The sequence below is a fragment of the Petromyzon marinus genome, chromosome 61 (genome assembly GCF_048934315.1).
Source record: "Petromyzon marinus isolate PM22_M1 ecotype Great Lakes invasive population chromosome 61, UKy_Petmar_22M1.pri1.0, whole genome shotgun sequence".
NCBI lineage: Eukaryota > Metazoa > Chordata > Hyperoartia > Petromyzontiformes > Petromyzontidae > Petromyzon > Petromyzon marinus.
Window position 1 is genome coordinate 427,333 of NC_133727.1, and position 26,101 is coordinate 453,433.

Sequence of the window (26,101 nt, forward strand, 5' to 3'; positions counted from 1 at the left end):
CAAGGGGGGTGAGTGGGGGGGCACAAGGGGGGTGAGTGGGGGGGGGCACAAGGGGGGTGAGTGGGGGGGGGCACAAGGGGGGTGAGTGGGGGGGGGCACAAGGGGGGTGAGTGGGGGGAGGTCCTGGTGGCCACGTGACGCGCGTGACGCTACGCGGAACAGCTGATCGCTCGCCTCACCATGGCCGCGGATGGCGAGGGCGAGACCTCCGACCCCTCTCCCGACTCTTCCTCCTCGCCGCCGCCGTCATCGTCGGCGTCGTCCGCCGGCGCCTCCCGCCTCTCGCTCGCCGCCTTCGCCCTCTGCCCGGACGAGGATCCGGCCGTGAGCCAGCTGAGGCAGAGGTTCATCGACGACTACGGATCCAGTACGTGCTGTGGCCCGGCCCTGTCACGGTGTGGGCGGGCGAGATGTTAACTACCTCGCCTGGTGTGCAGGAGAGCACGGGCTCGATCCCTACCCTGACGCCTGCTGTGTATTTGGAGTTTGTGTCTCTATCTCTCTCGTTGGCGAGATGTTAACTACCTCGCCTGGTGTGCAGGAGAGCAGGGGGTCGATCCCGACCCTGACGCCTGCTGTGTATTTGGAGTTTGTGTGTCTATATCTCTCTCCTCATGGTCGCGTGAATTTTTCTCCGGCTTCCTCCGGTTTTTTTCCCCCTCCGCATTTATAATCAACACGACGCGTTTAGAGTTATGTCTTTTGCTATACATTTCCACGACGATGATAATGCAAAGCCGTCACTTCGTGGAGCTATCATTTGTGATGGCCGGTTCGCGTCTGAAAAAAAAACACAACAACGTAGTTCAGTGGCGGCTTTAACTGGTAAAATCAAATAATACAAAGTTTAAATAGTTAATCGGCGTTCGCGAACAGTTCTTGCCTCTCTCAAGGCCACACGGGAGGACGATCTTGGTCGTAGTTGTACCCAGGGGTTTATATTGAGCCGGGGGCTGGCAGAGCTGCGGTAAATATGAACGACTCTCCTTCCCCCGCGGTGTCTGGCAGGGCCCGCGCTTGGTTGGGATACCCGGGAAATATTCCACGAGGAGCTCAGCCGAACCCTTCTTAGCCCGTACATGGACCTCCGTGAAAAAGAGCTGCATAGCTCATGGGATTCCTCTTGCAGTCTCAATAAAGAGTCTGGGTTTTTTTTAAGTGCACCTAGCCTGGTACAGCCGCGGGGGCGGCGTCCGCGTTACTTGGTGGATGCAGTCTCACGACTTCACCGCAGCAGCAGCAGCAGCACGCGCGGCACTCTGGAAAAGAGTTGAACCGTGCAACTGCTCTGTGTGGTGGAGGTATTCACGCGTGTGTGTGTGGGAGGTGTTCACGCGTGTGAGTGTGTGTGTGGGAGGTGTTCACGCGTGTGTGTGTGGGAGGTGTTCACGCGTGTGAGTGTGTGTATGGGAGGTGTTCACGCGTGCGAGTGTGTGTGTGGGAGGTGTTCACGCGTGTGTGTGTGGGAGGTGTTCACGCGTGTGAGTGTGTGTATGGGAGGTGTTCACGCGTGTGAGTGTGGGAGGTGTTCACGCGTGTGTGTGTGGAAGGTGTTCACGCGTGTGAGTGTGTGTGTGGGAGGTATTCACGCGTGTGAGTGTGTGTGTGGGAGGTGTTCACGCGTGTGAGTGGGTGTGTGTGGGTGTGAGTGTGTGGGAGGTGTTCACGCGTGTGTGTGTGTGGGAGGTGTTCACGCGTGTGTGTCTGTGAGTGTGTGTGTGATTGCCGTGCACACACCATGCTGATCATCTTCACGGACGGTACACACGAGATCGACAGTTCACACGAGTCGGACAGTACACGCGAGTCAGACCGTACACGGGACAAAAATCAATTATCCGATTAGCACGGTTGTCTATGTACGGTGCGAAGGAAGTTCATCATACAGCACATACGGGACAGTATACACGGAACGGACAAGAATATATCCTCGATTATAATCTTGACGCCTCACCAAACCGTGGAGGAGAAGGAGGAAGTTGGATGTGAGTCCTCCCGAAGGCGCCGTCATGTAAACACCGTGTACTCGGATATTGTAACAGCTCTCCAGATGAGGGTCTGGGCTTTCAGATCATTTACCCTCCACTTTAGACATCATTAGCCATGGTCGATCCACTGCTAGATGAAGGCCTCTCCAAGCCGTCACCACTTTGTTGTGATCCTGCAATGTAATCGCCCAGCACCTGTCCGTGAACTGATTTCATCGCTCCATCTCCTCCGCGGTCGTGCCCTTCGGACGCGTTCTATCCCTCGGCCGCCACACCGTTATTAGTCTTGGCTGTCGCCCATCGTGAGTGAGAATTGTTTTCTAACTCGCCCACGGTGAGCGTGGATGTGAGTGAGTGAGAATTGATATCTACTTCACCCACGGTGAGCGTGGATCTGAGTGGGTGAGAATTGATGTCTAGCTCACCCACAGTGAGTGTGGATGGGAGAATGGATGTCTAGCTCACCCACAGTGAGTGTGGATCTGAGTGGGTGAGAATTGTTCTCTAGCTCACCCACGGTGAGCGTGGATGTGAGTGAGTGAGAATTGATGTCTTGCTCACCCACAGTGAGTGTGGACGTGAGTGGGTGAGAATTGATGTCTCACTCACCCACGGTGAGTGTGGATGTGAGTGAGTGAGAATTGATGTCTCACTCACCCACGGTGAGTGTGGATGTGAGTGGGTGAGAATTGATGTCTCACTCACCCACGGTGAGTGTGGATGTGAGTGGGTGAGAATTCATGTCTCACTCACCCAAGGTGAGTGTGGATGTGAGTGAGTGAGAATTTATGTCTCACTCACCCACAGTGAGTGTGCATGTGAGTGAGTGAGAATTGATGTCTCGCTCACCCACAGTGAGTGTGCATGTGAGTGAGTGAGAATTGATGTCTCACTCACCCACGGTGAGTGCGGATGTGAGTGGGTGAGAATTGATGTCTCACTCACCCACAGTGAGTGTGGATGTGAGTGAGTGAGAATTGATGTCTCACTCACCCACGGTGAGTGTGGATGTGAGTGAGTGAGAATTAATGTCTCACTCACCCACAGTGAGTGTGGATGTGAGTGGGTGAGAATTGATGTCTCACTCACCCACAGTGAGTGTGGATGTGAGTGAGTGAGTGAGAATTGATGTCTAGCTCACCCACGGTGAGTGTGGATGTGAGTGAGAATTGATGTCTAGCTCGCCCACGGTGAGTGTGGATGTGAGTGAGTGAGAATTAATGTCTAGCTCACCCATGGTGAGTGTGGATCTGAGTGAGTGAGAATTGACGTCTAGCTCACCCACAGTGAGTGCGGATGTGAGTAAGTGAGAATTGATGCCTAGCTCACCCAAGTTAGGTGTGGATGTGAGTGAGTGAGAATTCATGTCTAGCTCACCCAAGGTGAGTGTGGATGTGAGTGAGTGAGAATTTATGTCTCGCTCACCCACAGTGAGTGTGGACGTGAGTGGGTGAGGATTGATGTCTCACTCACCCACGGTGAGTGTGGATGTGAGTGGGTGAGAATTGATGTCTCACTCACCCACGGTGAGTGTGGATGTGAGTGGGTGAGAATTGATGTCTCACTCACCCACGGTGAGTGTGGATGTGAGTGGGTGAGAATTCATGTCTCACTCACCCAAGGTGAGTGTGGATGTGAGTGAGTGAGAATTTATGTCTCACTCACCCACAGTGAGTGTGCATGTGAGTGAGTGAGAATTGATGTCTCGCTCACCCACAGTGAGTGTGCATGTGAGTGAGTGAGAATTGATGTCTCACTCACCCACGGTGAGTGCGGATGTGAGTGGGTGAGAATTGATGTCTCACTCACCCACAGTGAGTGTGGATGTGAGTGAGTGAGAATTGATGTCTCACTCACCCACGGTGAGTGTGGATGTGAGTGAGTGAGAATTAATGTCTCACTCACCCACAGTGAGTGTGGATGTGAGTGGGTGAGAATTGATGTCTCACTCACCCACAGTGAGTGTGGATGTGAGTGAGTGAGTGAGAATTGATGTCTAGCTCACCCACGGTGAGTGTGGATGTGAGTGAGAATTGATGTCTAGCTCGCCCACGGTGAGTGTGGATGTGAGTGAGTGAGAATTAATGTCTAGCTCACCCATGGTGAGTGTGGATCTGAGTGAGTGAGAATTGATATCTAGCTCACCCACAGTGAGTGCGGATGTGAGTAAGTGAGAATTGATGCCTAGCTCACCCAAGTTAGGTGTGGATGTGAGTGAGTGAGAATTCATGTCTAGCTCACCCAAGGTGAGTGTGGATGTGAGTGAGTGAGAATTAATGTCTAGCTCACCCATGGTGAGTGTGGGTGAGTGAGAATTGGTGTCTAGCTCACCCACGGTGAGTGTGGATGTGAGTGACATGGTGAGTGTGGGTGAGTGACAGTTGAATTCGTTTTGGAGGCATTGGGGTGTTGGAGGGATCTTAACAACACAGATTTGTGCAGGATATTACCACGTGGCCTCGCCCAACAATCCACTGCGTCTCATTGCGGGTACTTGCCTTGCAGTGCGTGTCGCCATCAATCATCGCCGTGGGGCCACCACGGTGGCGAGATGTTAACTACCTGTCCTGGTAGGGGCCATCCACCTAGTACGTACGCGTGGAGGGGGGAGGGCGGGTTAACCCAAATGCGTACACTTGCGTATTGGGGGGGGTCTGACAATGTACGTACACATAGGAAACGGGGGGGGGGGGGGCGGTGAAGCCTCGATAATAATTTGTCTACATTGGCCTTCAAATGAGTTAGATAGTTCGGCGGTGGACTATCTGTTTGCTTAAGTCTCTCTCCCCTGTGGTTGCATGCATTTTTCTCCAGGCTCTCCGGTTTTTCCCTCCACATTTAGAATCATCATCACGCATTTAGAGTATGTGGCTGATAAAAAATTTCCACATGATGAAAAGCCACTTGGTTGAGCTATCATTTGTGATAGCCAGGTCGCTGCTGAAAAAATATCTACATAGCTCAGTTGGCCTTGACCTGGTAACGTAAAAAAAAATAGTTTAGTTTGATTATTTGTCCCGTGCAAAACGTCGTCTTCGATGGTGATTTCCCAGAACCGACGGAAGGGGGTGGCCCCCGGTACGACCCTCGTGACCTCGAGTACGTGCGGACCAATGACGCCCTCCTACGCCGAGTGTTGCGCTCGAGAAACGGCTCGTTGGAGGCGGCGGCCCACGCCCTGGACGACGCCTTGATCTGGCGCCGCGAGTTTGAGATCAACGGTGAGAGGAGCGAGTGGGTGGGCGAACCGTAGCCCCCGGCAACCTCCGGGGAGTGACGTGGGCCCGGCGACAGATGCTCGTGATTCGCTTCCAGAAGGCCGCCCCCGGTTAATGCCGTGGGCGCGCATATTACACCGTAAAATACTACGACACGTCCGCTTCGCGGCAGACGTTAACGAGTCCCGTGACGTCTTTCATAACGATTTAGCCACCGTGTGCCGATGCCACCTCTGTGACGGTGACGCCTGCAGGATTAACCACAGTGGCTGCTGGTCTCATGAATGATTCCTATCATTGAGGTATTTTAGCCCGTCGATAAACCCGAACCGTGGCCTTAATGGGCCTTGTCTGTTACCCTTTGACGGTGACCCCTGGCGGTGACCCCTGCCGGTGACCCCTGTCCGTGTGCCTCATGCAGACATCACAGAGCTGAGCTTCGACACGGCGCTGCTGGAGCACGGCGCCATCTACCTGCACGGCCTGGACAGGGACTTAAATAGGATACGTGCGTCACGCTCGCATGCACGCTCGCGCACATGCACGCTCGATCCGCTGTGTGCATCTCTCTCGCTCGCACGTTCGATCCATGTATGCATGGTCTCTCACTCGCACGTTCGATCTATTGCTGCCGCACTGCTGCTTTTGAGTGACGTGTATTCCGCCCAACCTCTCACCCACTCACACATTCAACCACTCGCTCACCCGCTCAACCACTCACTTATCTACTCACTCACACATTTAACCACTCATTCTCCCACTTAACCACTCTCCCACTTACACACTCACCCGCTCAATCATTTAACCTCTCTCCCACTCACTCAACCACCCACCCACCCACTCAACGATTCAACCTCTTTCCCCCTCGTCCACTCAACCATTCAATGACTCAGTCACTCGCCCAATCGCCCACTCAACTGCCCTCCCGCTCGCGTAGCTACTAAACCACCCACCTCCTCCCCCCTCCCCCGTTCTCATGGTTGTGTGGCCCCGTGTACTTCCCCGCCCGTGTGCCCGCATGCTCCACGCTCAGTGTGGCTGCACGTGCGCATGGGCGTGAAGTCGCACCTCGACAAGCGGCGCCTTGTCGCCTTCTGGGTGGAGCGGCACACCCAGCGCGACCCCAACAAGAAGATCACCGTCATGTTCGACATGGCCGAGACGGGGCTCTCGAACGTGGTGAGCCAGCCGCCCGCTCGTTCAACCACCCACTCGCTCGTACAGTCGCCATGTCGACTCGCACACTCGGCCACCCACTCGCATAACCAGTCGCCCCCGCCGAATCATTCAACATCTCGCGCTCTCAACCGCTGACTCACTTGTCCGCTGTCCCCACTCGCGCACTCATCCATCCACTCACTCACTCGCTTATTCTTGTTCTTAGTTATTCACTTTCCCAATCGCTTATCTACTCACCCACTCAAATATTCAACAACAACAACAACCGCCAGTGGTGATGACATCACCACGGCGCTTATGCCAGGCTATGTGCACGCTCGTCCACCCACTAATCTACTCACTCACTCATCCACTCACCCACGCAAATATTCACCCACTCACTCACTTGTCCACTCACCCACCCGGCCGCTCAACCCGCCAACACATTCACCGAATGTAAATTTGTCTTAATTGGTGGAAACTGCCCCATTTGCCTTCTCCCCGCCTAGGACTTGGACTTCATTCGATTTGTGATCAACTCCTTCAAGATCTACTACCCTGGACTGCTGGGTAAGTCCTTGAAGTTCGGCAAATCCCGGTTAGGGCCCCGGGCCATGACGCGGCCCAGAGACGGGCGGGTGGTGGGCGGAATTGGCAGCTATGTCCTAGGGCAGTGGTTCTTCTTAACCTGGTGTGCACGTACCCCCTGGGGGTGCGAGACATGGCCAGATTTTTTTAGAAGGTAAATCATCGAGAACACAATTAAGCATGGGCACGTAATTACAACCACTTTGTTTCATCAAACCCCATGTATTTATTTTTTACACGATTGCGAGCCAAAGGGGTGCATGGCTGCAGTAAAGATGATAAGAACCACTGTCGTAGAGGTTCACCAGGGTTCAAATCTGGCAAGCCATCCCCCGGTAAATACCGCGGCGGTCGGAATAGTCTGCGGCAGTTCTACGTGCCGTCTGCTTGGTTAGAGATCCCCGTGACGTCGTTCGCGAAGAGTAGGCCGCTCTTTGTGTGCCAGCGTCACGGTCCAAATTTTTTACCAAATGTTGATAAAATTTGAACCGGAAAATGACTCGTTTCGGATCGCACACAGCAGCAGCAGCATCCCACATGGGCAAAACAAGCACAGTAATAACTACCTATCCACTTCATAATAAAGGTTTTTGGGTTAGATCGCGTTATTTATAAATGTGTCGAAACCCTCCACCACCCGACACGGCCAATCAGCAAAAAAAAAGTGTGACGTTGACAAAAGACAATTAGTTCAACATTTATAAATAACGCGATCTAACCCAAAAACCTTTATTATGAATAATATTGGTCGCGAAAGCCTACGTGTTAAACTACCTATCCACTGCTGGATGAAGTCCTTTGCAAGCCATTGTCAGCTGTCACGGTTCTGCAATGCGATGCTCCTCAACTAAACAAATTTGATTTTATTTTACCAGGTAAGACCCACTGAGCTATATAGCTCTTTTTCAGAAGCGGCCTGGCCACAAATGATCGCTCAACAAAGTGCCTTGTTATTGTGTGGAGATTTACAGCAACAGCCAAATACTGTGAACGTGTGACGTTGATTCTATAAATGTGGAGGGAAGAACCAGAGGACCCGGAGAAAAATCCACGCGTCCACTGGGAGAGAGACACGCAAACTCCAAACATACAGCAGGCATCGTCAGGGTCGAGATCGAACCAACGACCTCCTGTATACAATGGGAGGTAGTTAATATCCCTTAGCCGCCACGGCGCCCTGCGCACGAGCCGATTTCATCACTCCACCTCCGCGGTGGAACGCCGCTCGGCAAACAATTACGACGATGAGCGCCGACGGTGACGTACGTTTGTTCTTTATTTCCTCGCAGCCAAAATCATCGTGTTCGAGATGCCCTGGATCATGAACGGTGAGTGAGGCTGCCCCGCACTCCATTGCACCCAACGCACTGCGTGCGTCACATGGATGGGCTCCTTCTCATGCGAGAGGGCTCAATGTCTTTCTGGCGTGTAGGTGTGTGTGTGTGTCTGTCTCCGCGCTACAGAACCCGGCGACCCGAGTTCGATTCCCGCTCACGGCCAACACCAGTAACAATTATCTGAACCGGTCCTGGGCCTCCGCTGGGTCAATTCAGCCTCAAATGAGTACCTGGTGCGGTGTGTAAAATAACATCGCCACTGGGAAGACAAAGGCGGTCGGGCATTGTGTTGGCCAACCCCTTTTGTGTACCATGACGGCCTTCAGTGGTGCTTGCTAACAGCACTTGCTCAGCAGTCTGTTAAGACTATACGGGGGATCTTTATCTTTGTATTCACATGGCCTCAATGTGCATCTGGCCTGGAATAGGTGCCGTGGCGACATCACCGCCACTTCGTGGCGAATGGCGGCTGTTGTATTTGTGTGTTTGTATGTGTGTACGCATACGTTTGTGTGTACGCTCGCTGACAGCACTTGCCCCCAGCCGTCTGTTTAAACTTTAGGGGCACCTTTGTCTGTGTTCAGCGGCGTGGAAGATCATCAAGGGCTGGCTGGGCCCGGAGGCCATACAGATCCTGAAGTTTGTGTCGCGCGGAGACGTACAGCAGCACATCGGCGCCGACTACCTGCCCCCGCACATGGGCGGCCTGGTGAGCCCCCTGCCCTTCTTCATTTGCCCCCCCCCTCCCGCCGTGCGCGCTCACTCGCTTTACCTGCGACGGCCTCGCTCCCCACAAAGTCTCGAGGACTCGGGAGGGGTTCCTGCCAGGTTCAGCCGGCGGCGGCAGCGACAACAACAAAGACAACAAACGTCAACGCCGCAGAGAAGGAGTACAGCAGGAATATTGCACAACCAACAAACGACGTCCTAACTGGACATCTGTGTGTAGTGACACCTGACATGGTCGTCTTCAACAATAGCAGTCTTTATTTCTTCCTGCATGAGGCACACACGCAGGGTCTTCAAGGATTCCCTTCCCTCCAAGCGTCTTGGAGTGAAGGGAATCTTATATATTCCTCAAGACCCTTTCCCGAAAGTTCCTTGACCTTCCACTTTCTCTCCAGCCAATCACCTTCCACTTTGTCTGACAGATCCCAACCGTCCTTTCTGTCAATCGTCCTCCGTTTCCCGCTCCTTACATTTTAGTATTTCTCCTCCAATCCCTTCAATTTCCCTGCCTCTAACCAATTCCCTTTCAGGCTCCTTTATGCGTGCGTGTCACGTGGTGTCCGCCACGTCAGGTGAGTATCATTGGTCGTGACACAATCTCTACGTGTGCAAAAGAGCTTCATAGCTCATCAGATTCCTCCCATTCTAAATAAAGATTCTGATTTTGAAACGAGGTGGGTTTTTTAATGGTCGCAAACGAAGGGCACTTGAGAAACTTAAATTTTAAAAAAATAAACGGTGCGAACATGACGTTGAGAGACAGTTGGCGCCCGACAAAAAGAACGCGTCAGGTGCAATTAAGCTCTTTGTTTTAGTCTTAACTGTGACCATAAACACACGTGAATCTAAGAACATAAAACTGGGGGAATCCAATGAGCTATGAAGCTCCCCTTGACATGCGTCAAGTAAGCTGGGTTACAGGTGCGAGGAAACTTTGCATTCTAGGCAGTTGGTCGCCGATGGCGGACAACTCTCCAATCGCCGCAGTGGCTAGGAGATGTTAACTCCCTCGCCTGGTATACAGAAGGGCATGGGTTCGATCCAGAGCCTGATGCCTGCTGCATATTTGTAGTTTGTGGTGTCTCTCTCCCTGTGATTGCGTGGATTCTTCTCCGGGTCCTCCGGTTTTTATTCTCCACGTTTAGAATCAACATCACCACGCGTTCAGAGCATTTGGCTGTTGCTTTAAATTTCCACGTGATAAGCCACTTTGTTGAGATATCATTTGCATGACCAGGTTGCTTCTGAAAAAGAGCTACACAGCTCAGTCGGGGCTTACCTGGTAAAAATAAAATAGTTTAGTCATAAAATAAAAACAGGTTAGTAGTTTTATAATCGCGGAAACGTCTGCATGCGTGCGCCCACCCCCACCGCCCCACACGTGCGCAGGACAAGTTCCGCTACAGCTACCCGCCCCTGCCGGAGGACGACCACTTTGAGTGTCCGGTTCCGTCTCCGGAAGACGAGGAGCCGGGCGACGCCAAGGACGCCGAGGAGGCGTGGACCATCGCCCCCCTCGCTCAGCCCGCCGCCCTCGACGCGCTGGCGCACCGCCAGGTTCCTAACGGCCCGGGGTCGGACGAACGATCGGGTTCTCGTGACGGGTAGACTTGCCCCCCCCCCGGCATCTGAATGTTGTAATTTCCACCACAGCCTCGGGGATTGTAAATTTAAAAAAAGATAAATACTTTCTTACCAGGTGAAGGCACCACTGAGCTATGAAGCTGTATTTTTTCAGAAGCGAGCTGGCTGTCACGAATGAAAGCTCAACGAAGCGACTTATCATCATCATCGTGGACATTTATAGCAGCAGCCAAATACTCTAAACGCGTGATGTTGATTGAAATATGGAAGGAGAAACCGGAGACGCGACCACATGGAGAGAGACACGCAGATTCCAAATATTCAGGGGGTCAGAGTCGGGATCGAACCCACGTACCTCCTGTATACCAGGTGAGGTAGTTAACATCTCCTAGCCACCGTGGCGCCCTAATGAGGAGGTGAGCGCAAGTGGCACTCGGCGCTGATGATGGGCAGGAGGCCTCCTGAACGACGCGAGCTGTCGCCGGGAATCCAACTCGGGTCGCTGGGTTCGTAGTGAAGCGAGCGAATCGCTGTGCACACCCCCCCACCCCCCACTCCAAAAAACAAAGATCCCCCGTGTAGCCTTAACGGACTGTTGGGGCAAGTGCTGTTTGCGAGCACCTATGAGGGCCAGAACGGCACACGAGGGTGGGTGGGTGGCCAGCAACACGCCCGACCGCCTTTGTCTCCCCAGTGGCGATGTTTACTACACACCACACCAGGAACTCATTTGAGGCTGAATCGACCTAGGGGAGGCCGGTTGAGATGATCGTCGCTGGAGTTGGCCGTGAGCGGGAGTCGAACTCGGGTCGCCCGACACACAATCCGCACACGTGTGCACACAAACCGTACATGCAGACACACGCACATGAAGGTACACGCGCAGACCCAAACGATACAACGCTAACCACACACCAAGATGCAGAACTGCTCTGTTCGGCCGGGTTGGTTTCTTGGTAACATAAACTTATATTCTTGGTTCTTTCGGTAAAGTCACGTAGAAGGGAAACAATAAAATAATACAAATATAAAACAATACAATTCTCACGACGTTTCGACTGCAACACAAGCAATCATCATCAGGTGTGAAAACCACAGCAAGAAAATTTTAAAAAAGTGGCGTTTTTTTTACGTTAGCACCACGGAGAGCGATTTGAGTGTCATTCAGATGGACAAGTCCATCTATGTTCGGAGAAGAGGAGGGGGTAGATGAAAATAATGGATGCGGTCTGAAAGCCACCGTAAGCGTGAACAATCAATTAAGACCCGAAATGGTTGATCAAATCCTTCCAATGATTGCTAAGCCAGAATCCATCTTCTCGCTTGAAATTGTCTCTGTGTTTGTATATGTGGATAGCCTCATGAACGAATCTCTCATGTTAGCCAGATGGCTTGCAAAGAACCTCTGTCTTGGAGAAGCCAATGTCATGTGAGCCTACTGAATTATAACCGTGATCTGCCACGGCCGAGGTGTTGGTCCTACCGTGTTTTAGGTCTGCTTTGTGTTCACGAATGCGGTCCGAGACATGTCGTTTGGTTTCTCCAATGTAACTACTACCACAGAGGCAACTTAGTTTGTAGACGCCAGGGTACTGTATGTCCGGAATAACATCTTTTACAGACGGAACCAGATCACGGATTTTATGTAATGTGTTGAATCGGACCTGGATCTTGTGTTTATTCAAGATTTTGGAGATCTTTTTTATGATCCCCGCAATGTAGGGTAAAGTGATGGTTTTGAAAGGCTTTCAAAAGCCATCTGGCTACCATGAGAGATTCGTTCATGAGGCTATCCACATATACAAACACAGAGACAATTTCAACCGAGAAGATGGATTCTGGCTTTGCAATCATTGGAAGGATTTGATAAACCATTTCGGGTCTTAATTGATTGATCACGCTTAAGGTGGCTTTCAGACCGCATCCATTATTTTTCGTCTCCCCCCTCCTCTTTTCCGAACATAGATGGACTCGTCCATCTGAACAAACTGCCAAATCGCTCTCCGTGGTGCTAACGTTAAAAAATCGCCACTTTTTTCAAATTTTCTTGCTGTGGTTTTCACACCTGATGATGATTGCTTGTGTCGCAGTCGAAACGTCGTGAGAATTTTATTGTTTTATATTTTTATTATTTTATTGTTTCCCTTCTACGTGACTTTACCGAAAGAACCAAGAATATGAATCCCTGCAGTCACGAAAGCTTTAAATCAAAACATAAACTTAACTTTTTATTTTACCAGGTCATGCCCACAGTTCTGCTCTTTTTCAGGAGCGACCTGGCTATCACAAACGATAGCCCGATGAAGTGGCTTGTCATCACGTGGAAATTTATATCACCCAAATCCTCTAAACGCATGTTTCTAAATGTGGAGGGAAAAACTAGAGGACCCAGAAAAAAATCCACGCGATCACGGGGGGAGAGACACCACAAACTCCAAATATACAGCAGCAGGCGTCAGGGTCAGAATCGAACCCACGACCTCGTGTATACCAGGCGAGGGAGTTAACATCTCCTAGCCACCGCGGCACCTAAAATAAAGTGTTTCCGCCCGGTTACTAACCGGGGAATCTTTTGCGTGCAAGACGAACGTGATAACCATTACACTACGGAACCTACTTGCTGTACTGCCTCCACTCAGGTGTCGTTCTCCGATGACGTGGATGCGAGGTCGCTCTCAGCGGAGCCGAGCGAGGCTCTGGCGGGAGAGGGCCGGGCCAGGAAGCTCAAGCGGCCCGTGTCGACATTTCGGGGGCCTCTGCTCAACATCAGGTACCCACGGTGCCCGAGTGGTCCCCTGTGCGTCTCCGCGTTGTCTCCGCGTTGTCTCGGCGTTGTTTCCACGTTGTTTCCACGTGTCTCCACGTGTCTCCGCATGTTCCACTGTCACCTTGTCTCCATGTCGGCCCCATGGCTCCCTGTCTCCGTCTCCTCACGTATCTGTATGTCATGTCTCTAATGCCTGTGTCTCCACCTCGTGTTTCTTTAACTCCTCCCTGTCCCTGTGTCTCCCCGTGTCTCCCCGTGACCCCCGTGTCTCCCTGTGTCTCCCCGTGACCCCAGCCCAGCAGAGGAGCTGCAGTTTGGTTCTCGCGAGAGCGGCGGGGACACGAAGTGTCTCATGGTGCTCACCAACGCCACGCAGGCGCCAGTTGCGTTCAAGGTGGGAGGGGGGAACCGAGGAAGGAACGAATGAGCAGACGAATTAATAAATGAGCGAATGCGTGGTTGACCTGCCAAGTGAGGGAGCGAAAATGGATGATCTTGGTCGCGAAAGCCTGCGTGTTAAACTGGATTGAGTGAGCGAGCAAAAAGAACGAGCAAGTGATTCGGTGAATGAGTATACAGGCAATGGAGTGACTGAGTGAGTGAATGAATTGTAGAGAGAGCGAATCATTGAATCGGCAAGTGAATTAATGAATAAGCGAGTTAAAGAATGAAAAGGGGTGTGCGAGTTAATGAACCACGGTCAAAACGATTGAGCGAGTGAATAAATCGACGAGAGTGACTGAATGAGCTAGCATGCGATGGGTAGAAGACTGACCGGGCGAACGTGCAAGCGACAACAAACGGTGGCGTGCGGATGAACAAACGAACGAACGAAGGAGCTAATTCATTTCCCGTCCCCTCCGCGCAGGTGAAGACCACGGCACCGGAGAAATACCGCGTGAGGCCGAGCAACGGCAACCTGGAGCCGGGCGCCTCCTGCGACGTCCAAATTGCCCTGCTCAGCAGTGAGTGAGCAAGCGGGCGGGCGGGCGGGCGGGCGAGGGCAGCCACTGCCACCCCAACTCTCCGTTCCGCCTGCTCCCCTCCGCTCCCCATTTGGCTCCACGCTTTGCAGCAAGAGAGGCCCGGGTTTGATTCCCGACTCGAGCGCCTCTCTCTGCGTGGAGTTTGTCTTCTCCCCCCCTGTCCTGCAGAGTAGGTGTCAGAGTGTAATGTGATTTGGCACAGTTGGGGGTACAACTGGTGTGCATCTGGCAGTCATCTCAATCAGTCAATCTGTGGCACCTGCTGGGTCTGTCCCGTGAGCTCCTGCCAGCGAGCCTTTGACACTTCACGTGGCCTCAAAGTGCTCTTGGCCTGGCACGGGCGCTGTGGTGACGTCGCCATCCCTTAGTGGCGAATGGCGGGTGTTGTTGTGAGTGTGTGATTGAGTGCGAGCGTGTGCGAGTAAGAAGGCGTCCGAGTGTGTGGGTGCGGGTGAGCTGTGGTGCAGCGGTTAGCACGCTGCGCTACGACCCGGTGAGCCGAGTTAGATTCCCATGCAGGACCAATAAAAGTGCCGAATATTTAAACAAGTCCTGGGCCTCGTGTAGGTCGACTCGGCCTTTAAATGAGTACCTGGTGCGATGTGTAAACATCACCACGAGGGAAACGGGCGGCCTGGGAGTGGTGCTGGCCACCCACCCCCTCGTGTGCCATGCCGGCCTTCATCGGTGCTACTCGCTAACAGCACTTGCCCCAATAGTCTGTTAAAGGCTATGCGTGGATCTTTGTCTTTGTGTAGGCAAGTGTGCGAATGAGCGAGTGAGTGGTTGTGGCCTGCGGTGTGGTGGCGGTGGTGAATGATACGTGACTGTGTCTGCTAGGATGAGTCCTCAACACGAGTGGAGGAATCTACGAGTTGGAGTCGATAGGAATAGTAGTCCACCATGGCGGTAGCGATAGCGGAGGGTCGTAACGACACACAGTTACGAGTGAAGGCAAACTCGTTATTTTGATAAACCACTTTGAGCTACCATTTGTGGCCAGGTCGCTTCTGAAATATAAGTTAACACTTGGGTGGGCTTTACCTGGTTAGATAAAAAATAGTTTAGTTTTATTTGTATATTATAAGTGCCTTGTTTATCTTGGCCTATACTTTGCACCCCTATCGTCTTTTTTATTCTTTGTTGTAACGTTCTTACCCCGTGCCCCCTACTGGACATCTGTGAAAAGAGCTTTTTAGCTCATCGGATTCCTCCGGTATGGAATAAAATTCTTCCTCTTCTTTTGTTCGCGATGTTCCGTGTGTGGGCCTAGGCTACGAGGCCTCGCAGCTGGACAAGTTCCAGGTGATCGCGGCAGAGGTGAAGGAGGAGGTGGTGGGAGCGGTGCCTTTCGACCTCTCCGCGTTTTGGAAGAACGTGCCAAGGCAGAGCCTCGTGGAGCACAGGTTGTGTGTGTGTGCGTGTGTGGTGTGACCGGCTCCAGCTTAACAGCAGAGATCTCACTCCGAATCAGTCGAGCGGCAATATCTTTTCATCGGTTGCGTAACGCTGTATGGAAGCTACTTGGTCTGTCGCTCCGCACGAAGCTTCAGGTCTTCTCGGCCACGGTCATTCCCTCCCTTCTCTACGCTTGCGAAACGTGGACCCCCCTAATAGAACATCTTCACCGGTTATAAACATTTAGGCTAGCCTGCCTACGATCCATCCTGGGTTTAACCAGGCTGGATTGTGTGAGGAGCTCACAAACCCTTGAAAGATCTGGGCAAGGTCCCATCGCTGAACTCCTCCGGCGGGCAAGGCTGCGTTGGCTGGGTCATGTAGCCTGCATGCCCAGCCACCGCATGCCGAAACAGCTTTTGTTCGGCCGGATCGAGGGGGCTAAACGGGCGCGGCACGGGCTAGAGAAGAGATGGAGTGATGTGGTACAGGAGGACGTGGAGCTGAGTGGACTTGCCGATGATCGGTACCAGCGGTGTCAAGATCGGCCTCTGTGGTGGAGGCTCGTGAAGGACGCTACTGGGCAGTTGGAGGCAGTTGCTCTCCAACAACAACGGAGGACGGAGGAGCGACGCTCACAACAACGAGCGGAGCGCCGGGTGGCTAAAGCACAGCAGGTTGGCACAGTAGGGGGCACAGGTGGTGCATCACCCAGCCATCTCAGTCATCTTAGTCAGTCGACGCGTGGCACTTGGGTCTGCCCCGTGACCTCCTGCCAGCGGGCGTTCGACACTTCACGTGGCCTCAAGGTGCACATGGCCTGGCACAAGCGTCGTGGTGACGTCACCGCCACTTCGTGGCGAATGGCGGTTATTATGTGCGTGTGTGGTGTGCGTATGTGGTGTGCGTGTGTAGTGTGTTGTGTGCATATATGGTGTGCAATGTGCGATGTGTGGCCTTCATGTATGTATGTTGAACTTTGCTCCATACATAGCCAACCGTGCTCATCGGAGAAGGTGCAGCTCACTAAAAGCATTTGCCCTGGTAGTCTGTTAAGGCTTTACGGGGGACCTTTGTTCTTGTGGTGTGTGTGAAGTGGTAGTATAGCGGTTAGCGTGCTGCGCTACGAACCCTGTGACCCAAGTTCAGTTCCCGCTCATGGCCACTAGCACCAGTGACGGTTATCTGAACCGATCCTGCGCCTCCCCTAGGTTGACTCAGCCTCAAATGAGTACCTGGTGCGGTGTGTAGTAAACATTGCCACTGGGGAGGCAAAGGCGGCCTGGTGTGGTGCTGGCCAGTCCACCCCCTCGTGTGCCGTGCCGCCTTCATAGGTGTTCGCTAAAAGCACTTGCTCCAATAGTCTGTTAAAGGCTATACGGTGGGACCTTTGTCTCTTGCGTGTGCATTGGCCAGTTAGCTCCTCGAACGGACGCGTTCCATGCCGGTTCATATTTAGCTCGCCACTGACATCAGCCCTGGCCTGGAGTCGAACACAGGTCACTGGGTTCAGGGGATGCAGCTGCAGTGGTGTCACGGTCCGTGGCGAAACTGGACTTGCAAACACGCAGGTCGCCGGATTGGGTTCCACCTCTGTTCCCCCCCCACCAGCCCACCTCTGTCCACGCAGCGGAGTGAATGGGTTTCACCACAGTTTAACACGTAGGAGTAGTAGCAGTAGGCTTTCCCCACCGATATTATCCATGATAGAGGTTTTATTTTTTGGGTTAGGTCACGTAAAACACCGCCACCACCAGAACCGGTAAGAGATATCCATTGTAATTTATATGAACACATTGAACCCGCCCCCTGGTTCCTCGCTCCTGATTGGCTCACAAGTGATGCCATCACATTTATCCCCCGTCCACATATCTGGCTACTGCCTGATGAGGCTGGTTGTTGCTGTAGTACTTCCTGGCGAAACGTCACGGCTACTCGAATTGTAAATGTCGTGGGTTTGCTCTCCAACACACAACCGGTGTGCGTTCTAAACTAGTAAAGAATCGGCACGTTCTGTTTACGTGACAACCCAACTGATTGGCCGTGTCGGGTGGTGGCGGGTTCAACGACACATTTATATTTACGCAATCTAACCCAAAAAACCATCTAGTGGATGGAGGCCGCTTGTGCCAGCAGTGGCGCGAGCGGATTTGTCTGCCTCGTCAGAGTGAATGTGAGCGGTGCGCACAAGGGAACGCCTCGCCGTGACATTTGAATGGTCGGGGCTGTTTGACCATACTTCACCACGCCGGTCAGTGGCAGGGGCGGGGGGGGGGGTGCAGCAGGGCGGTCGGTGATGGCTCGCGTCAGAAACAACGGAGGTTTTTTTCTGGGACGTTGCGCCGAGAGGTTGGCGGACCGCCGGATGCTTGCGTCGCGGAGGTCCCAGTTCGGCCAGCGATCTCTCACCGGCGCGCCCCTCGCCTCCCCTCTCCGCAGGCTGCGATGCCGAGTAGTTGCCGAGGCCCGTAACGGAGGCTTGAGCCGGGGGAGGCACAGGGACAGCCCGGGCGCAGGAGGAGGAGCAGGAGGAGCAGGAGATGGAGGAGGAGGAGGATTGGGAGAGGACAGGGATGAGCTCATGGCACAGGTACAGATGATTGTAATCAGCTGTCTGTGTCTCCACGTAGCGATCAAATAGACGCTCGGTCCGTCGCCTTGGAGTGGAGGCTTGCCAGGTCAATGCCGTCGAGCGGCAATTTTTTTTTAGCAAGCCGATATCCGGACGGGCTTCGACCTTCGTGGGTCTCATCAGTAGAATCAGGCTCGTTGAACAACTGCTGCACCGGGTTGCCACGTGTGAGTCTGTGGGAGGGTGGCTGGGAGACGAGCAGGGCTTGAACCCAGCACCTCGGCAGGATTTTTTAAATTCACGATTAACGAGCACAGGCCTGACGCTCCCTAAACGCCAAGCGGACGGTAACAACCAGCATCGGTGGTGGAGGTCTTGGAGGATGCGAGTTTATGTATTTTTGTGAATTGAGCTGGGTTATTGTTATTCTTGTTATTGTTGTAAGAGCTTGGGGGAAAGAGACGGTGGGATGAGGGAATTGTAGAGTGGAGCCGTGGGAGGGGACAATGCAGAAGTGGCGAGTGAGTGGATGAATGGGGGGGTGAGTGTGCTGTTGTAACCTGCAGTGTGGTGGTGGTGGTGGTTGAACACAGAGTGGTGGATTAGCCAGACTCGGTCCATGTCTGGTCCTCAACACAGGCGGAGGAATCGACGAGTGAAGTTCGGGTGTGGTAGCGATGGAAGATTGTGAAACCCAGCTGTGCCGCTCACGTGTTCCGCTCACGTGTTCCGCTTACCTGTTCTGCTCACGTGGTCCATTTACCTGTTCCGCTCACGTGGTCCACTCACGTGTTCCGCTTACCTGTTCTGCTCACGTGGTCCATTTACCTGTTCCGCTCACGTGGTCCACTCACGTGTTCCGCTCACGTGTTCTGCTCACATGTTCCGCTCACGTGTTCCGCTTACCTGTTCTGCTCACGTGGTCCACTCACATGTTCCGCTCGCATGTTCCGCTTCGCATGTTCCGCTCGCATGTTTCGCTCGCATGTTCCGCTAACGTCTTTCGCTCGCATGTTTCGCTCACGTGTTTCGCTCACGTGTTCTGCTCACATGTTCCGCTCGCATGTTCCGCTGACATGCTCCGCCTATACCCCTCCCCCCGATCTCCGCAGATGGCCTCTGTGATGGGGTCGATGCAGCAGCTGCGGCTGTCAGTTCGGGAGCTGAGTCAGCAGAATCAGCGCGTGCTGTGGCTGCAGAAGCTGCTCGTGCTGCTTCTGCTGCTGTCGCTGCTGCTGCTGGTCTGGCTCGACGGCTCGCCCGGCATGGCGGACTTGGCGACTACGCACGACCTCTGATGGACGTCTGGGCTGGGGGAGGGGGAGGGGAGGGGAGAGGGGGGGCGTGAAGCGATGAGACGGCGTGTCGGAGGACGGTGATGGGGGTGGCCGACTGCTCGAGACGGCGGCTGCGACGTTGGTAGTAGCGATAGCCGAGAGACGGGGAGGAGACGGAGCGACGATGGGAAAGGGGCCGTGGTGACGTAGGTCGCTGTAACAGAGAGACGGGGAGATAGAGCGGCGGATGAGAGATCAATTGTAGTGATGATGACCGTGATGATAGCAGCAGTATCAAAGAGACAAGGAGCCCACAGGCAGGCGGACAAACCGATGATGAAAGTCTGCGTGTGTAAACTCACCGATCGGTTTCCCCGCACCTCCGATTAGCAATGTCGGCTACGTTCGTTGCCAAAGAAGTTCAACGTACATACGCACGTACACACGTACGCACGTCCTCACCACGTACCAACTTGACGTCACACGCGGTGAACGAGCGAAGAGACGCGCGTGTAACGATGAAAACGATTCGCCCCGTTTGGCTCAGATTCGGATGCCTTCTTGTGAAGCCACCGTATTCGTGGCCTGACGGCTCGGCACCGGCAAAATCACCCCGGTGGAAAAAGTTCACCGTGAAGGGTGCCGTGTTGGCTCGGCTCGAATGCGGCAGTGGAAAAAGGCTATGTGGTGGAGGGGGGGGGGGCGTGTAGCACCACGGTGGGTAGGAGATGTTAACTCCATCGCGTGGTATGCAGGAGGTCGTGGGTTCGCGCCCGACCCCAATGCCTGCTGCTGTATATTTGGAGTTTGTGTGTGTCTCTCTCTCCCCGTGGTTGCATGGATTTTTCTCTGGGCCCTTCAGTTTGTTTCCCTCTACGTTTAGAAACAACACCACCACGCGTTTAGACTATTTGGCTGCTGCTATAAATTTCAACGTTCTGATGATCCCCCACTTTGAGCTATCAATTATCGCCAGGTCGCTTCTGAAAAAAAAGCCATACAGCTCAGAGTGGGCCTTACCTGGTAAAATAATTAAAATTGTTTAGCTTATAGTTTAGTCGCGTGAGCAGGGCTGGTTTGCGCCGGCCCTGCGATGCAGAAAATAACTCGCGAACGTAGCGCACCACAGCCACATTGCCTCTGACCATGGCTACTCGGTCGCATTCCTATTCCGGTTTACCAGAGACCCAGACAAATATAATCCGTGATGAATGAAGCCCTGCTCATGAGCTCTGTGGGAGCTTGGGGAATGCATTCCAGTTGACGTGATGTATGTACCTGTATGTTGAAATTCTTTTGCAGCGTACGTAGCCAACCGTGCTAATTGGAGGTGCGGGGGAAGGACAACAAACTAAACACAAAAAGCAGTTCTAAAGGAATGAGCTGTAAATTTAGAAAGTATCTTGCAGAAAGAGAGAGCAGTCAGAGGCCTGGATAAATTGAGATTAAACACATTTATTGCCGATGGGCTGTTAGTTGGGTATATTTTTGATGGACATTTCCCATTACAGAGATTTATTTTTACTAAGTCTGGGCATACTTGCCCGTTGAGCCAGTGGTGTAAATTCCACAGTTCCTTGGTAGGGCCCAGAACATCTGCATGACAACCACTGGTGACCTGACACAAGGTGGTGCTACCAATTGTATTGATGTCAGAAAGTTGATGATTATGATGATCGATTGACAATGATTGATGGTGATAAAAATGTATGATAAATGATGATAAAAATTGACTCCTGACCAGGATTTGAACTTTTGTGTCACCTTCCGACTTGGGAGTCGGATTTTGTCTACTAACGCTCTGGGTACCGAGGGGGATGACATAAAACGGTTTCGCGGTAAATACAGTAAGGGAAAAAAATATTTGATCCCCTGCTGATTTTGTACGTTTTCCCACTGACAAAAGAAATGATCAGTCTATAATTTTAATGGTAGGTTTATTTGAACAGTGAGAAACAGAATAACAACAAAAAAATCCAGAAAAACGCATGTAAAAAATGTTATAAATTGATTTGCATTTTAATGAGGGAAATAAGTATTTGACCCCCTCTCAATCAGAAAGATTTCTGGGTCCCAGGTGTTTTATACAGGTAACGAGCTGAGATTAGGAGCACACTCTTAAATGGAGTGCTCCTAATCTCAGCTTGTTACCTGTATAAAAGACACCTGTCCACAGAAGCAATCAATCAATTCGATTCCAAACTCTCCACCATGGCCAAGACCAAAGAGCTCTCCAAGGATGTCAGGGACAAGATTGTAGACCTACACAAGGCTGGAATGGGCTACAAGACCATTGCCAAGCAGCTTGGTGAGAAGGTGACAACAGTTGGTGCGATTATTCGCAATTGGAAGAAACAGAAAAGAACTGTCAATATCCCTCGGCCTGGGGCTCCATGCAAGATCTCACCTCGTGGAGTTGCAATGATCATGAGAACGGTGACGAATCAGCCCAGAACTACACGGGAGGATCTTGTTAATGATCTCAAGGCAGCTGGGACCATAGTCACCAATAAAACAATTGGTAACACACTATGCCGTGAAGGACCCCGCAAGGTCCCCCTGCTCAAGAAAGCATATACACATGCCCGTCTGAAGTTTGCCAATGAACATCTGATTGATTCAGAGGACAACTGGGTGAAAGTGTTGTGGTCAGATAAAACCAAAATGGAGCTCTTTGGCATCAACTCAACTCGCCGTGTTTGGAGGAGGAGGAATGCTGCCTATGACCCCAAGAACACCATCCCCACCGTCAAACATGGAGGTGGAAACATGCTTTGGGGGTGTTTTTCTGCTAAGGGGACATGACAACTTCACCGCATCAAAGGGACGATGGACGGGGCCATGTACTGTCAAATCTTGGGTGGGAACCTCCTTCCCTCAGCCAGGGCATTAAAAATGGGTCGTGGATGGGTATTCCAGCATGACAATGACCCAAAACACACGGCCAAGGCAACAAAGGAGTGGCTCAAGAAGAAGCACATTAAGGTCCTGGAGTGGCCTAACCAGTCTCCAGACCTTAATCCCATAGAAAATCTGTGGAGGGAGCTGAAGGTTCGAGTTGCCAAACGTCATCCTCGAAACCTTAATGACTTGGAGAAGATCTGCAAAGAGGAGTGGGACAAAATCCCTCCTGAGATGTGTGCAAACCTGGTGGCCAACTACAAGAAACGTCTGACCTCTGTGGTTGCCAACAAGGGTTTTGCCACCAAGTACTAAGTCATGTTTTGCAGAGGGGTCAAATACTTATTTCCCTCATTAAAATGCAAATCAATTCATAAAAATTTTGACATGCGTTTTTCTGGATTTTTTTGTTATTCTGTCTCTCACTGTTCAAATAGACCTACCATTAAAATTATAGACTGATCATTTCTACGTCAGTGGGCAAACGTACAACATCAGCAGGGGATCAAATACTTTTTTCCCTCACTGTAGATTTATTTTCCTTGATATAAGATTTCAAAGCTCGATTCTATCGAATCGATGGTCGTTGTTTAGCTGGGTGAAGAGAACTCGCTGAGGTCTGTCGATGCAAGGGAGCCCCGCCGGTGAAGTGTAAGCCAGGGAGAGTTTGTTCCTTACATTTTGTTTCTAACAGTTCAGCGACGGGGTTCTGACGAACCACACGAAGGTAACGTGCTCGGGGTGACGACGCTTTTGAATTAAGTGCCCCGGTAACTCATAATTGGGAGGGCGGCGCAGCGCCCAGCGTGATGATTGCGTTCCGCTTGATCATTTTGTTTTCAAAGCGGGGGGTGTCGAACGACCCCCGCTCCGGGCGCCGGGCCGACTGCGCTGTGGCGTCGTCGCGGCCGAGAGCCCGTGATGTTGACGTTCTCTTGATTCTCGCTGCCCGAGGCTACGTGCGTGTATCGGACCGCCCGTGACGGCTACAAGACAGCGGCTGTCGAAACACTGATCCTATACCTGACACGGCTCGTTAGCGTTGTTAAACGAAAACCGGTCGACTGTTCGGTGACTCTCAAAGTCGGTCACCGGTTCCGAAAGTCAGGCACCGGTCACCGATTCCAGTGGCGTTACACTCGCGACTGCACCAATTTCATTAAAAAAAATGTGCCCCATTTCAAGCGTCTGCGCCGGTGAGGTGGAACCTAACCCCGGCCGCCTCTGCGTTGCAGGTCCGTTGTTCAAACCGTTACACCGGTGTGGCAGCTCCCTTCCTCGTCTCTCAGTTGACGGGAAGGTACTTTTTTAATATGTAAATAGAATTTCTAATGTGCGGCAAACCAGCGATGGGGTTTTTTACCGGGTTGATTCCCGCCACCATGCGATCTTAAACCCGACTGCTACTGACCCAGCGGCATCAACATGGGGCAGAGAGCCGAGCACGTTTCTGTGAGGCTCAACCGGGGACGCGCGGTGGTGGTGCTGGTGACGAGCCGGAGGTAACCCCTCCCACCATCTCGTTTTGTTGTTGGCCCTCGCTTGGCGTCGTCTTCGCGCGTGATTTTGGGGGAAATGTGAATGTTCGTGAACCCTTGGCGGTCGATGTCGCGGAGCAAAAACAATGGGAGAGTGTGCGGGTTTTCATTGATCCACTGCTGGATGAAGGTTCTCCCAATGCTGTGTAGGTCGCGATGGTTGTCCAGTGAGGGATTGGTGAAGGGAGTGGATGGAGGATTTCTGCTGCTGGACCGCTTTAGATATCTGACCCAGCGGCATCAACATGGGGCATCAACATGGGGCAGAGAGCCGAGCACGTTTCTGTGAGGCTCAACCGGGGACGCGCGGTGGTGGTGCTGGTGACGAGCCGGAGGTAACCCCTCCCACCATCTCGTTTTGTTGTTGGCCCTCGCTTGGCGTCGTCTTCGCGCGTGATTTTGGGGGAAATGTGAATGTTCGTGAACCCTTGGCGGTCGATGTCGCGGAGCAAAAACAATGGGAGAGTGTGCGGGTTTTCATTGATCCACTGCTGGATGAAGGTTCTCCCAATGCTGTGTAGGTCGCGATGGTTGTCCAGTGAGGGATTGGTGAAGGGAGTGGATGGAGGATTTCTGCTGCTGGACCGCTTTAGATATCGCAGAGGAGATCGTCTCGAGATGTGACTCTGTGGTTTCTGCTTTCCTGGGCCATCCTCGGAACGCGACGGGGGGGGGGGGGGGGGGTTACACCGCTCTGCGGGATTTCCGAATGGGATCCTTCGTCTTGTGATGCCGTGACCGCGGATGGCACAATCTGTAAAAAAACTAAAAACCTGGGTGGGCGTGCTCAGTCGGGGGACGACGGCAAGCGGTGGAGACTCACGATGGAGGGGGGACGTGCGCCCGAGAAGAACGTCCATCGCAGAGACGTCGGAGTGGTGAAATCTGCTCGTGCGCGGGAGCTTGGGTGATCATTTGCAATCCCGAGCCTACGTGGCGGCGACGGTTTGGCTGTGGCTATTCGTTCCAGCAGTCGATTGATCGTGGCAAATTAAGTATTGCCTGTGCTTATACACGCGCACACACAGACACACACCTACGCGCATATCCACTGGGGATGGTCAAGGTGGTGGATGGGATTATATATTAAACACGTTGCATAAGTTTAAGGTTACATTTTTTGCAAAAGCTCGAGTGGGTTAATTTGAGGTCGGTTTAAATCCAGGGCCGTTTTCTCTGGGTCATAAGGACGCCCTCCCCCCCCCCCCCCCTGTAATTTAAAACTCAAGTTTGGGGTGTATCCTACAATCCGGTAGGTGCGTGTGTGTAGGTGGAGAGCGGTGGTGTAGCGGTTAGCGCGGTGCGCTATGAACCCAGCGACCCGATTTCGATTCCCGCTCATGGCCAACACCGGTGACGATTATCTGAACCGGTCGTGGGCCTCCCCTAGATCTACTCGGCCTCAAATGAGTACCTGGTGTGGTGTGTAAGCATCGCCACTGGGGAGACAAAGGCGGTCGGGCGTGGTGCTGGCCACCTACACCCGCGTGTACCGTTCCGGGCTAAATAGGTGCTCGCTAACAGCACTTGCCCCAAGAGTCTGTGAAGGCTACACGGGGATGTTTGTGCGCGACATTAGATTAGTGGAACTTTATCGGCAGTGGGCACGAGTTTAGGGACGCATCTTTTTTTTTTGCTTCCCAGAGCGTCTTAATAATCCTGGAGAATCCGATCGTTGAATACGTTTACAGAAATGTGAACTTCGTGTACCGTTGTTGTCTCATTTTCAATAAATGTTGGGACTTTTCAAATCATTACTCAGACTGCTGCTTGTCGTGCGTGCGTATATCGACGAAGATGACTCGATCGATGACAATTTCAGCCACCTGCACCACATCCCTGGCACCGCGTGATTGGCAAGATGTCTTGGTGAGTGGGCCCTCCATTTTAAGACCACGCCGATTGCAACAACGACGATGATCGGAACATCTCCCTCGGTGTGTCAAGAAAATGATGAAACCATTTTTATATTTTACCAGATAAGGCCCCAACTGAGATGTTTAGCTCGTTTTCAGATGCGACCTGGCCATCACAATTAATAGCTCAACGGAATGGATTAT

General features: G+C 52.5%; 1 protein-coding gene across 2 annotated transcripts; it reads left to right on the plus strand.

Moving 5' to 3' along the window:
• Positions 1-151: 151 nt before the first annotated feature.
• On the plus strand, positions 152-25,798 carry MOSPD2 (motile sperm domain containing 2). Of its 2 annotated transcripts, XM_032977110.2 has the most exons (14): positions 152-367; positions 5,042-5,209; positions 5,628-5,714; positions 6,240-6,385; positions 6,874-6,934; positions 8,242-8,280; positions 8,874-8,998; positions 10,408-10,575; positions 13,242-13,372; positions 13,664-13,763; positions 14,238-14,334; positions 15,629-15,761; positions 18,193-18,343; positions 19,438-25,798. In XM_032977110.2, the coding sequence occupies exons 1-14, from the start codon at positions 181-183 to the stop codon at positions 19,621-19,623; spliced, it is 1,779 nt and encodes a 592-aa protein (XP_032833001.1). In that variant the 5' UTR covers positions 152-180; the 3' UTR covers positions 19,624-25,798. The 2 variants fall into 2 exon arrangements, with proteins under 2 accessions (XP_032833001.1, XP_075909520.1); XM_076053405.1 differs by lacking the exon at positions 18,193-18,343 and having other exon boundaries at positions 19,438-19,590.
• Positions 25,799-26,101: the final 303 nt, after the last annotated feature.